The sequence below is a fragment of the Apaloderma vittatum genome, unplaced genomic scaffold (genome assembly GCF_000703405.1).
Source record: "Apaloderma vittatum isolate BGI_N311 unplaced genomic scaffold, ASM70340v1 scaffold21937, whole genome shotgun sequence".
Taxonomy (NCBI): Eukaryota; Metazoa; Chordata; class Aves; order Trogoniformes; family Trogonidae; genus Apaloderma; species Apaloderma vittatum.
This window is the reverse complement of record NW_009727002.1, coordinates 6,315-19,343: the sequence shown is the minus strand read 5'-3', so window position 1 is coordinate 19,343 and position 13,029 is coordinate 6,315. Positions and strand designations below refer to the sequence as shown.

The following is a 13,029-nucleotide window of genomic DNA, read 5'->3' as shown; positions in this document are numbered from 1 at the left end:
ACGCTGCCTCTACACACCTCTGCCTGCATCTGCCGCCGCAAGCCCAGCGTGCTGGGACCCAGGCCAGGAGAGTGGGAGGTGGAGCTGTCACGTGGCCCCGAGGCTCAACTTCCTCACACAAAAATAAACAAATATATAAAACGCAGATACGTGGAGAGGCTGCCTGCAAGCACTTCCTGATGGCTAAGCAGCCACAGAGAACGGCACCATTTCCCTTTCAGCAGGCACTCCATTGGTGAGTGAATCTTTGCTTTTATAAATACGTGTAACAGTCCAAATCTGCTTTTACTCAGCCTCTCACCTAAGCGCGAGACTATCTGCCCGTGCTGACAGTAGCCACGCATCCTGCCAGGCAGCCACATCAGCCCACAGGCACCATGGCAACGCAGGCTTCTGCTGGTGGTCCCTGGAACACAGGTCTGGATTCTTTCATAGGGAAAATTGATTAAATCACTGTTACCATCACGGAAAAAGCAAACAACAAAGCAAAGTAAGGGTAAAATGGACCTAATAAAACACAGAAGGACAAGACAGAAGCACACAACACATTCTGAAAAAGTGTGGTGTGCTCTTTAGACCTTGGTCCCAGTCAAGACATACTTGACATTTTTGCCATGCCTTGCAGAGCAGCAAAGCACCCAGCATCCACAGCGAGCAAGATGACCCACTTACCAACTTGGCAATCACTACAATTACTTTGCAATTAGGAAAGGTGGTGGGTTTTTTTTCTTAGGAAGAACTTCCTTCTCAACATACACGATTACAACATGATTAAATGCTGTGTAGAAAATTACTCACACTGTCAGAGACGGACTGATTGCTGTGATGCTCACCTCAGTCAAGCATATCTCTGCTGGATTATACCTGTGAGCAAACCTATGCTATGGTTTCTGAAAACTTGTGTTCTCTGCACAGGAACAACTGCTCTCTTCTCTATCCATCATTTGGGCATCTTCACAATGTGAAGTTCTGCATAAATGAATTATCTCCAAGGAAATACAAAAACTTGCCTCCTCTCTAAGAAAACAAAATCTTCATGCCAGGATAATAACAGGGCTTGCAACAAAGCATGCCACCAGCTGAAGGTTAGCAAGATGACAAAGGCCTTATATTTTTGAAGAACAAACTTCAGCTAACACAGAGCACAACTGGGAGGGGCACTGTGGGGAGATCTGATGGAGGACAAAGGAGTTGGCAAGTACTGGGAGCTGTTCAAGAACACTCTCCTGGAAGTACAATACCAGTGCAACTGCTTTAAGGCTAAGAGAAGTAACAAGAGACCTCCTTAGCTTAACTGTGAACTTCTGAGTCTGCTCAAAGCGAAGAGAAGTGTACCAGAGTTGGAAAAGCAGACTAATATCTGTTACACAAGATGGCAAGGGACACGTTTTGCCATTGTTTCTCTGCATTCTCGTCAATGTCTACATAGCACAGGAGGGAGCACTCATGAGAGTAAAAGTGTATTTTGGACAGAACGCTGAAGACAACTTCCATGTCAGTTTTGAATGTTACGTTATTTTTAATCTGAGGTTTCTGAAGAACTTGCATCAAATCAACCTGCAACTACAAAGTAAAAACATTCTGCTTTCTCAGACACTACACTCTAACATTATCAGCAAGTAAACTTAGTGTAGCTAAAGAAGAAAAATATTAAGCCAGAGAATTTAAAAATGCTTTAATTTACTTAAAAGAATGCAATGCTTGATGATCATTTACAAAAAAACCCAGAAAACTGATTAACAATGCAAAGGTAAAATACACAAGTGCTTTGCCCTGGATTACCAAACCATGAACATTCATAAAAAGAAGTAAGGAAAACTGCTATTAGTTCCCAGGCAGAAGAAATGGATTCTATCCTTAACTGCACAATTTGGACAGAAAATTAAATTTTTCTCCTCCTCTTTTCTCTTCAACAGCTCTTCAAGCATATGCATTTAAACTGATGTCTCTCGGATGGAAGGAGTTGCCTCCGACTGTGAATGCACAAAGTTCTAACAGCCAGGCACTGGATCAGGGCTGTGATCTCTGGGCAGAACACAACCCCAATTTCCTCTCTGATCTTCCCATTTGGGTCTACTCAAAGAGATATGAAACAATGCCTTCAAGACTTATATAAATCTTTTCATGTCAAAACTTTGAAAGCTTGGATATTTCAAAGTATGATTAATTTGTACAATAACAGGCAATATTTCAAAAGAAATCTCAAAAAGTGGAAATGGCCTTACCAACTTGTCAGCAAGTTCAATTGCTCAGCATCTATGAACATGTTTGGCCTGGCAGGGAAAACATTAGTTCCTGTAAATAGAATTTATCCCAGTAGTTCCCATGGTTACCGATAATTAGAATATCAAAAGGAGAACCAGTGAATGAATTCCATCTCAAAAGAATTAAAGCAACAAGAACAAGTTGGGACAGACAATATTTAGAAGAGAGCAACTGCAATGAGCAGACAGACTGAAAAAGTCAAAACAGCAGCTAAAGAGGAGATATCCCAAACTCCTGCTTAAAAGTACAAATTTTGTATGATAGACTAGATGGATTGACTTGGATGTCTGGATAGACTAGAACACCGTGAGCACTGAGTAAACATGAAAAACTGGGAACAGGTCTTCATGGCCTAAACATAACCTATTTGCTTCTATAGGGAGAATAACAATTCCCTAAGGAAAGACAGAAAAAGAAGGAATGCCTGAGAAGAAAGTGCAGCAGCAGCATCTTGACTCTGCAAACAGAGCAGACACCTCAACTATTTATTTAATTTTGCCCCAATATTTAATGTAATATCTGGTCAGACAACTTTAAAAGAAGGAAATGCAGGTATCCTACGGATTGCAAGGCTCAGCAGAGATAAGCATACTGCACATGTTCTCTGTTACACAAGGTACTAGCTGGCAAATCAAATGTTTCAGTCTTCCATTTCCTGCAGGGGGTTTCTGTTTCTTCCTAAGGTGGGTTAAGAAGCAACCTGAAATCTCTTCCTTGAGGTTGAAGGATTTCTCTGAAAAGATCTGTAGTAATGCTGTGAGCCTAGAAAAGATCAAAACATTGTTTGTTAATTGCTGTAAAACCTGAAAGACACTCCAAGATTATGCATGAGTTACTTCCATCTTTCATATAATTATGCCAATCATGTAATTACTTAAACTGAAGAAACTTCCAAACAAATAAAGTTACACAGAACCACTCAAATAGCCAGCTTTATCATAACGATAGAACTAAACCATCCAGGGCTGCTCTCTTTTTCAGTGTTATGAACGGAAGACAGTTGCAAATCATCACAGAATCATAGAATGGTCTAGGCTGGAGGCGACCTTAGAGATCATTTAATGCAACCTCCCTGTCAAGGGCAGGGATGCCTCTCAACTGGATCAGGCAAATCAATACTCATCTTTTTAAAAGAGCCTTATACTTATGTTAAAAATGCACATTTATAGTTTTATTTTTCCCCACATAAAAAGTTTACTACTTTGGTGAATTTGTATTTTGGGCTAAAATAAAATTTATTCATTTTACTAATAATTCATGAATTTATTTTCATTATAGAGTTCAAACATCTATTTGTTTTGAAAGGATTTGTTGGCCTTTTATTTTCCAAGTGATTCTTTCTTTGCCTACCTATTAAAAATCCTTGACCTGTCCCTCTGTGGTTAGCAAAATCCATGGGAGTCAGTGATGTCTTCTGAGGTGTGTCTCTCTGTAAAAAGGGAAGACATACTATCAGCTAGTATGGTATGCTTATCTACAGAAATGGTTTGATTACAGTTTTTATGATCCAATCCAGCAGAGCGAATCATAGAATCATTAAGGTTGGAAAAGATTTCTAAGATCAAGTCCAACGGTCAACCCAACACTACCATGACCACTAAACTATATGCTGAAATGCCATGTCCAGAGATTTTTGAATGCCTCCAGGGATGACGACTCTGTCACTTCCCTGGACAGCCTGTTCCAAGGTCTCACCACTCCTTCAGTAAAGGAATTTTTCCCTAATATCTAATCTAAACCTCCCCTGGTGCAACTTAAGCCCATTTCCTCTCATCCTATCCTGGGAGAAAAGAACAACACCCACCTCACTACAACAGCCTTTCAGGCAGCTGCAGAGAGCAACAAGGTCTCCCCTCAGCCTCCTCTTATCCAAACTAAACAATCCCAGTTCCCTCAGCCGCTCCTCATAAGACTTGTTCTCTATACCCATCATCAGCTTCGTTGCCCTTCTATGGACATGCTCCAGCACCTTAATGTCCTTCTTACGCTGCAGTGCCCAAAACCGCATACAGTACTTGAGCTGCAGTCTCACCAGTGCTGAGTACAGGGGCACAATCACTTCCCTACTCCTGCTGGTCACCCTGGTTTGATACAGGCCAGGACACCATTTGTCTTCTTGGCCACCTGGGCACACTGCTGGCTCAGGTTCAGCCAGCCCTAGAACTTTTTCTGCCAGGCAACTTTCCAGTCACTCTTCCCCAAGCCTGTAACATTGCCTGGGGTTGTTGTGATTGAGGAGGCTGAGGAGGGATCTCATCATGATCTACAACTACTTGAAAGGACATTGTAGAGAGGCCGGTGCTGGTCTCTTCTCACAGGGAATTAGGGACAGAACCAGGGGGAATGGTTGCAAGTTGCAACAGGGCAAGTTTAGGCTGGACATTAGGAAGAAGTTCTTCACAGAAAGAGCGGTAAGAAACTGGAACAGACTGCCTAGGGAGGTGGTTGAGTCGTCATCCCTGGATGTGTTCAAGTGTCGTTCAGATGTGGTGTTGGGTGATATGGTTTAGGGGTGAACTTGTAGTGTAGGGTTAATGGTTGGACTCGATGATCCCAAGGGTCTTTTCCAACTTCAATTGTTCTATGATTCTATGAGGTGCAGGACCCGGCACTTGGCCTTGTTGAACCTCAACTCGCCTAGGCCCATCGATCCACCCTGTCCAGATCCCTCTGCAGAGCCTGCCTGCCCTCCAGCAGATAACACTCCCACTCCATTTCATGTCATCTGCCTATTTACTCATCCAGATCATTGATAAAGATACTAAACAAGACTGGTCTCAAAACTGAACCCTGGACACTTGTGATTGTGTCCCACCAAGCTGCAAAGCTCCAAGCAGTACTAAAGCTGCACACTTTTGGTGCACAGGCACACTCATGTTTGATGCACTAGACTTGAAAAAAAATCTCTTCCTCAGACACTAGTCCTGCTTTTCAATGTCCCACACCCTCCCAAACCTTTAACACCCTCTCTCTGCAGGCAGCAGGAGTCCCTGTGCATCAAATCAGGAGAGACCCGGTAAATGAGATCTTGGGTAGCCCAACAGTGGACACGAATGAAGCTTCTCTATTTTTCAATGTCTCTACTTACATTGTAACATAATCGGAATGTATGAGTTGTGTTGGGCCTTGAAAATTGATCAATAATAACAGTTCTTTCTCTGAGTGGCCGTTGCTCTGTACTGCCAGGTACTGCACTTGACACTCTGTTATAAGCATATCGTCCTCGTTGCTGAGAGAATGTAAAAGAGCATTAAGAGAATGCAGAAATTGGGTCAAAATAATATTTTTTTCTCTTGCCGTACAAAAAAAATCTCAAGAGAAGGAGAAAAGTATGTATCCTAATGTTAGTCTGTAATCCTCAAAGGCTTACATTGATTAAAATAATAATAACAGACTTAACATGTCTTAATGCAAAATATTATTCAGAAGCAAAATAACATCAACAAGCCAATTTACCTCCATTCTGGTGACTTACTGCTTCCCTATCCAGCATCAATAAGATTTTTTTTTTCAGTTATCATTCTTTTCTACTTCAGTAAGCACTATTTTCTACTTCTTATAACCTAACATTGGTGAATAAAATACTGAAAAAAAGCTATTTAAGTCCAGGTACATATAAATGCAAGGTTACTAGCTGTTTGGTAGGCTATTTTTCTCTCTTTTTTTAAACCAGATTTTTCTGTTGTCAGAGAAAAGTCTTCCCAGCATGACCTTTTTGTGACCTAAGGTTTTAAATAGATTTCTCTTGCATTCCAATAGTACTCCAATGTGATGCACATTCGCATGTTAAGACCATGTATTAAATAGAAACAAACACAAATTGAAAAATTGCTCATTTCAGCCACTGACACAGAGCAATTCACTTCCAAATATCTTAAAGTTCTTCACCAGTACAAGAATTAACACAACTTACAGTGCTCTGCTGCAACTGAGGTACTGAAACACGTTGTTCAACAGCCTCCGAGTTTATTGGTGGTAACTTGTTCCGGGTTGTAGATGCACGAGCAGAAGATAAACGATCCAAGCTGGCACCCCTGCAGAATTTTAAGGGTTCCTCTTTTAGGAAAATTCATATTAAATACTTCTTCACTGAAGGAATACGAAATTATTAAGCAGTACATTTCTTTATAGAGCTCAGCTACAGAAAGTAACAGCACCTAATACAGCAACAAAAAAAAACATAAAACAATGCCTCTCCTCAAAAAATACAGTTCTACTTGCTTTCTTTTTCCCTCTGAACTCTAGAATCAATAATGAATCTCAGCTTAGTTCTCAAAATATTTTGCAAAATTCTTCACTGCTGAAATTTCAGTAAAGTTCTGAGGAAAGCAAAGAATAAAATCAAAAAACTCACAATTTAGTCCCCCTAAGGATTTCATCATTGTATATATTAGGAGCTTTTGAGGAGAGTTGGTCAGAAGTGAGAGAAGGTAACCTACGATGGCTTGGTAGCTTCCTAGAAGGTGCCAGCAGTACCCGAGATGATGAGAGAACACTGTTATCAGCAATTCTCCCCAGCCTAGTGTTCACTGAACTTGAAGCACTGGAGCCAATGCAATGCCATTTGTCTTCTTGCTCATTGCTAGGGAAAAAGGAAGGAGAACAAGATAAGGAAGGAGGATGAAGAAGAAAAAAAAAGTAACAGAGTATCGTATCATTGCAACCTTTGCAAATCATTGCAAATCTTTGTCCTATCAGTGACACACACAAAGGAGATGATTGCCTTCCTACTGCCTTTTTATAATTGCAAAACTTCTTTTATTTAATGCTAATTATGCCATATTTTGAAAACGCAAATACCAATACCTACTGTATTTTTTCTACCGTGGCAGCATGCCTCTGTTGGAGAGGTTTTGCTTGAATTGTCATCACACCATTCAAATCACTACAAAAGTTGCTGGAGAAACGGTGAACCTAGAAAGAGCAACACATGTGCACTAACCTTCATGTGTTTTGAAGGAAGATCTCACAATGCATGTAGCTAAATATTTTATTTCTTAGAGAAGTTTCTGTTAAGATGGTTCAATAGAATTCTCAGCAGTAGATGGGGCAAATGCATTGTCTTACTTCTTTTAAACGGATTCTTCCAAACAGAATTTGAGTAATTTAGTTACTGAATTGCAACCCAATTTTCAACAGACGTTTCAGTTGAAGCCAGAGCTTGATTGTCCAAAGCTTCCACTTTCCCTCAGCATGGTCCACCCCAGGGGCACAGAGCCTGGGCATTACTTATCTAAGCATTTTACTTCTTGCCGCTGGGATCACTACAGAATCAACACATAACACCAAGATTAGTGTGTTCTCTCTCCTACGTTTCTTATCTCTATGCCAAGAAGAATAGATAAAGAGCAGATAGAAGAGAAAGAAGTTGCTTGACCTGAATAGAGAAAGGGAAAAAATGAACAAACAGAAGCAGTGGTTGGAAAAGAAAAAGAAGGTGCATAACAGGAACGAGGGGACAGGGAGGAGGAGGCCGGAGATAGCATGTGGGACAAAAAAGGGACATTTTATGAATACAAGTACGAGCTTCCACAAAGACAGGTAAGGCCTAGTGCCGGCATGCTGGCACACGTACTGCAGAAGCCCCTTTTACAAGAAGCAAAGAAAATGAAAAGGAATGAGAGAGTCCGAAACTCACAGGGTTACAACCAAAGCACTTCAAGTTGCAACCTGACATCCCTGCAGTCTAGAGAAGAGTCTCATCTTTTCTCCTAATTCTACAAAGAGGAAATGACCGGACTACAATAAAAGCAAGGTTATTTTCTAAGGACAGAACACAGTCTAACGAGTGGTTTTTGTGAACCAGCTTCAGCAATATCTTAGCGGTAAATGGCACCTTTAAGAAACACCAAAGAACAAGTGATAGTAAACAAGAAATCCACAATCAATGAACGTTCATTTAACACAAGATAACTTATTTTAAGTGTACCTAATTATTTAAATAAATAAATAAATAAATAAATAAAGGATGGATGAGCATTTTCTAGCTTCAGCCAGGACTCTGTCATCCATGGTTCACAGAAAAAAGAACACCATTTGATGTGAAGTTATTTTTACCTGCAAGGAAACAAAATGAGATCCAAAAGATACACTTCGTGCTTCAGATCCTCTGGAAAGAGAAACACTCCCAGCATCCGCTGTAACACGAACAACTGGCAAATGTGGAAGTTTTGCTGTAACAGCTTTCAGTTTTTCCACTTGTTTGTCACACTCTGCATAACAGCAAAAAAAAAAAAAAAGAAAAAAGCAGATAGAATAAGAGGTATTTTGTATGTTCATCATTTGTTGGAGTTCAAACAATATTACACTTTGAGGTAAATACTTTCATACAGTCTTAAGTTTCCCTATTAAAAAACCTATTTAAAATTATGAACCTATTAAAAATTATGTTCATCTGAAAGCATTCTCATTTGTTTATGCTTCTCTGACACTGACAAACAAGTTGGTCTATACAGGTACAGGTGGAAGGGGGTGTTTAAGAAAATACTGCTAAGACTCTTGGAATGTTATTTTTAAATTCCCAAAGATTTTTCTTTTCTTTTACAGCAGCAAAAAAAAAAGGGCTACTGACAGCAGCTACACAATGTTTCAGTATGGGTATGTACTACTATCTTAATTCTATTATAAACCCAAATCCTTTTAAATTCCTAGTTGAAATACCTTGGTTAGCTACCTATTTGTCATAAGTTTATGCCCTTCATAAACATAAAAGAGCATACCTATCATAAAACTGCTAAGCTATCCTCCATAAACTGTACTATTGAGCTAAACAATACATCTGCCGCACAAAAGCCCTTCTGCATTTCTGTCACACCTGAAATGTTAAGTTCTGATGCTCCAAGCACTCTGAGAAATTTTGCCTTTTTTTACTTCATTGTAGACTTACATTTGAGGTTGAGTGTACCGTACATTCAAGGTAATTTCCAACACCCAGCAAGTTTTAAGCCAGGTACTCTTCTGTTATTGTTCTTTTAAAATACATTGAAAGAAGAACTGAAATTTTCCTTAGCCTCCAAAGATGACATGCACACACTAAACAGAATTTCACTTTTGGTTAATTTTCCTAGCTTCTGTGATTCCTCACTGCAGTCCGTTAGAATATGAACGTATAAAATAAAATAAAATTACATGCATCATCATTTTTTCTTTACTAAACTCATGAACTCTTGCACTATCAGCACAACTGTCCATCTGGCTTTGACAATCTGATACCTAACGATTCCTTTTATTAAGAAAGCTCAAATAATAAGGACTTTGATTCCAAGGTTCCAGATTCAGACCATGTCATCACTGATCCTCTGCTAACAGCAGCAATTTGCATCCTGAGACAGCAATTAAGATTATTTTTTTTAATATGGTCTCCTACAATGAATCTTTTCCAGTCAGTATTCTTCCTTTTTTTCACAGCTCTCATACAAAACTCTCTGAAAATTAGTAAGAATGTTTTTATTTTAGGTGTGTGTGTGTGCACACACACATACCCACGGCAAGGCATTACATATCTAACAGTTCCATATTACCAACATGGTTATCTTAAAATAACCAGATTTCACAAGTTTTTATCTAATGAGGGCAGGAATAAAAAAAAAAAAAAATCAAAAAAACCCCAAACAAACCTAAATTACTCTTCTGAGTTAGATTCAGTAAATACCGTAACTGAAAATATCAAATACCTGTGATACTACTGTCCCAATTTTTTTTAATCAGTTCCTCCAACATTCCAATTACATCACTCCAGATACAATCAAATACTTCAGAAGCCACAGCATCTTTGATACAGGCATTGGGAGAAACAGGGGGAATGCCACGCTTACTCCTCTTCTCAGCAAGATACATTTTCTTTTGTTCCCAGTTCTCATCATCTCTAATAAAGGAAGCAAATTCAAATTAATTCCCATGGGTTCTAACCTTTTTTCACTCTCCTTCTAACACACTGAATGAACAGAAACGTGTATGTGAGAAAAGCCAGTCAGATGCAGATCATAAAAAAAATTCAAATGCAAATGTACAGAGTACCTATGGGAACAGAACCTATCAAATATATATAATGATTTCATTTCCTTTTGCTTGTTGGTGAAAAATTTTAAAAATTCAGTCAGAAAGATCTGCAGCTCTAGAAGAAACAGCTTTACATGTGCCACTTAGTCATTTGAGACTAAATCCTATCCTTTTTACCATAACATAAGGAAACTATTGTTTGTTGCATTTGGCAGGAAGAGTATCACTCAGAACGTTCCTCTTTTATCATGTTGTGTACCTGCACACATCTGCAGAACTCTACCACTGATCAAAGATAAACAACCTTAAAGGATTTTTCGCAGCCTGACAAGAATAGCACAGCCCATAGCCTTACCTGCATCCCCCTACCCTTCCACTATTGTGTGGACTCTTACACTTCTAATTATTTTTTTTCTCTCCCCTCCCTCCCTACCTAGGGAAGCACAGTGTAGCAACATTTCCTAACTTCACCTTCCAATATACCTTCCAGGAAGGAAGTTTTAACCCTTTTTTTTTTTTTAATGTCATTGTATTTCTTTCTAAGGAAATGGAATTTTGAGATGAGAAGGATGATCCCAAATTCATACTGGTTTCTACTACCTCCCTTTCTCTTCTCACTCACTTCTTCCTCAAACTGGACTGGAAACTGCTTAACTATTAACTGAGACTTGGCTGAATGGTCTAACTCACAAAACGACAACAAGATTTTTGTGTCAGGCTTTGTAATGCCTAATGTTTAAGTCAGAGAGAACAAGACACTTCAGAATTGAAGGAAACAAGAAACATTTCAAGGAGGCACAAAGGATAGAAACGTACCTTCAGTCAAGTCTCTCTCCCAACTTAAGTTTGCTTACTTGTCAAAACAAAGAGAGAAGAATCCTAAGAGGATTCTTAAACCCACTTTCCAAAAATGCAGCCCAAGCTCTCTTTTTCAAAAACAGGACTGAACGAGTCTCAGTCTGGTTCTTCAGTTTTTCAGAACAAGCATATCATCCCTAAAGGTGCATCAAGCTTTAGCACAAAAAGCTATACTTTGTGTCCCACTAGTTCTACCAAAGTTTCCTCCTCACAGAGGCCTTTTAGAAAACAACACATTATTCTCTTTCACTCATCCAGTAGCCTAATTGCTGGAACATCCAACTAGTTCCCAGGAAACCTAAGTCAGACTGTCAAGAAGACAGTTGTCTGACTCCTATCACACACAAGAGAGCTCTAAATACAGGTTGTATCCTGCACCTCTCCTCACTAAGCTATTACACACTTTTAAAAAATTTAAAAGGAAAAATATTCATGAAGGGCAGACAATGTGAACATACACAGCGTAATGACACTAAACAACCTGATGGTCAAGGCACTCCCTTGGGGAGAAGATACTCTTTCATTCTACTCCCTGTCTCAATACTCATTTTATCGAATCTCCACGTGCACAAAAAACCCCCTCACTTTAACTAGTGATTCTTCTGACATGGGAGACGTGAGTTTTGAACCACTAGAAAGACAACATACCTAGTCTTCACAGGCCCAGTGACTCCTCTGACCACTGATCTACTAAACACAGGGACAGAAGGAACTGCATTTTACAGAAGAGAAACACAGTTTATGAATCCTGACCAGGTTCGCTGACAATTTTTCATTATACTCTTCAAAAATACATATATCTGCTACTTACAAGTCTTTGTTGTCAAAGGCAAGATATTCTTCTATTTTTCCATCCATATCATAGATTTCTTCTTCCAAGAATGAATACATGGATGAGTCAGAGGCAGAAACCCTAGCGGAACTTGAATCCAGTGATTTACGTATTGGAGATGCTGTTGGGATCAGTTTTGAGCCTGAAATGCAGAGCCTGAAAAAATATCAACAAAATGAGAATTAAATGTTCAAAGAAAGAAGAAAGTATACATTTAATTATACTGAAATATTTCAGTAATGCAAAGGTAATATTTGTACATACTTCTGAAGAGGGAAGACCAAAAAAAAATTTTTTAAAAATTAGCATACTCTTTTAAATTACTAGTACTTTCACGAAGGCCAGGTAAATACTCAGTATCCACACAGGTACCACTTCTGCTCTGAAAGTGCTGAAAGCCTTCATCGTTCGGCAATAGGAGCTGTTTTCCTAGAACCCTGGATAAAAAGAAGAGAGTGAGCAGTACCTGGATGGATATCCACTTCATACGCAAACATTAAGAATACAAATATCTGAAAACAGTAGGCAGTGTGAAAGCACACCTTGCTTTGAAAAAGCAATTTATGGGAGGGCTAGGGCCTTATGCAATAAATTAACATTGCTTAGTATTTAAGTCATTAAAATTAAGCTGATTTATGCAAGATGAGATTCTAGGTTATAATTTTTAAGAGCAAATAATCAAACTCCTTAGATTATTCTAAGGGCAGATAATGTAAACACAGTTCCTTTTCAAAACTCCAAAAGAAATGTTTAAAAATTCCTGCAGAAGGTTAAGTAACATCTGCTATAACTTCATTTATCCAACTTAAATATACATCAATGTGAGCAGAAGTCTCAACTCAAAATGTTTTCATGGACAGGTAAGGTGAGATTTAATGTTCAGAAAATGTAGACTCCAACACATACAACGTATAGAGGCAGAGAGAAACGGTAAAAGCAAGTCTATTTAAATGTACATAAAATTATACTATAAAATGATTTCTGAACACAGTATAGGCAAATAGTAATTACTGCTTACTGAATTGTTTTCACTTGAATTCACAAGCGATCTCAAAAGAATTTACCAGTTGCATCTA

At 38.9% G+C, this 13,029-nt stretch overlaps 1 protein-coding gene across 1 annotated transcript in view; it reads right to left on the bottom strand.

The window, feature by feature from the left end:
- Window positions 1–2,953: 2,953 nt before the first annotated feature.
- FAM149A (family with sequence similarity 149, member A) overlaps window positions 2,954–13,029 on the bottom strand; it is a 13,872-nt gene continuing 3,796 nt past the window's right edge. Inside the window, exons 4-13 of the mRNA XM_009873513.1 lie at window positions 12,265–12,390; window positions 11,933–12,109; window positions 9,939–10,129; window positions 8,323–8,477; window positions 7,076–7,179; window positions 6,620–6,847; window positions 6,179–6,299; window positions 5,354–5,494; window positions 3,616–3,694; window positions 2,954–3,027 (exon numbers count right to left, since the gene is read on the bottom strand). Coding sequence (XP_009871815.1) covers window positions 2,954–3,027; window positions 3,616–3,694; window positions 5,354–5,494; window positions 6,179–6,299; window positions 6,620–6,847; window positions 7,076–7,179; window positions 8,323–8,477; window positions 9,939–10,129; window positions 11,933–12,109; window positions 12,265–12,390 — 1,396 coding nt within the window. The remainder of the gene's footprint in view (window positions 3,028–3,615; window positions 3,695–5,353; window positions 5,495–6,178; window positions 6,300–6,619; window positions 6,848–7,075; window positions 7,180–8,322; window positions 8,478–9,938; window positions 10,130–11,932; window positions 12,110–12,264; window positions 12,391–13,029) is intronic.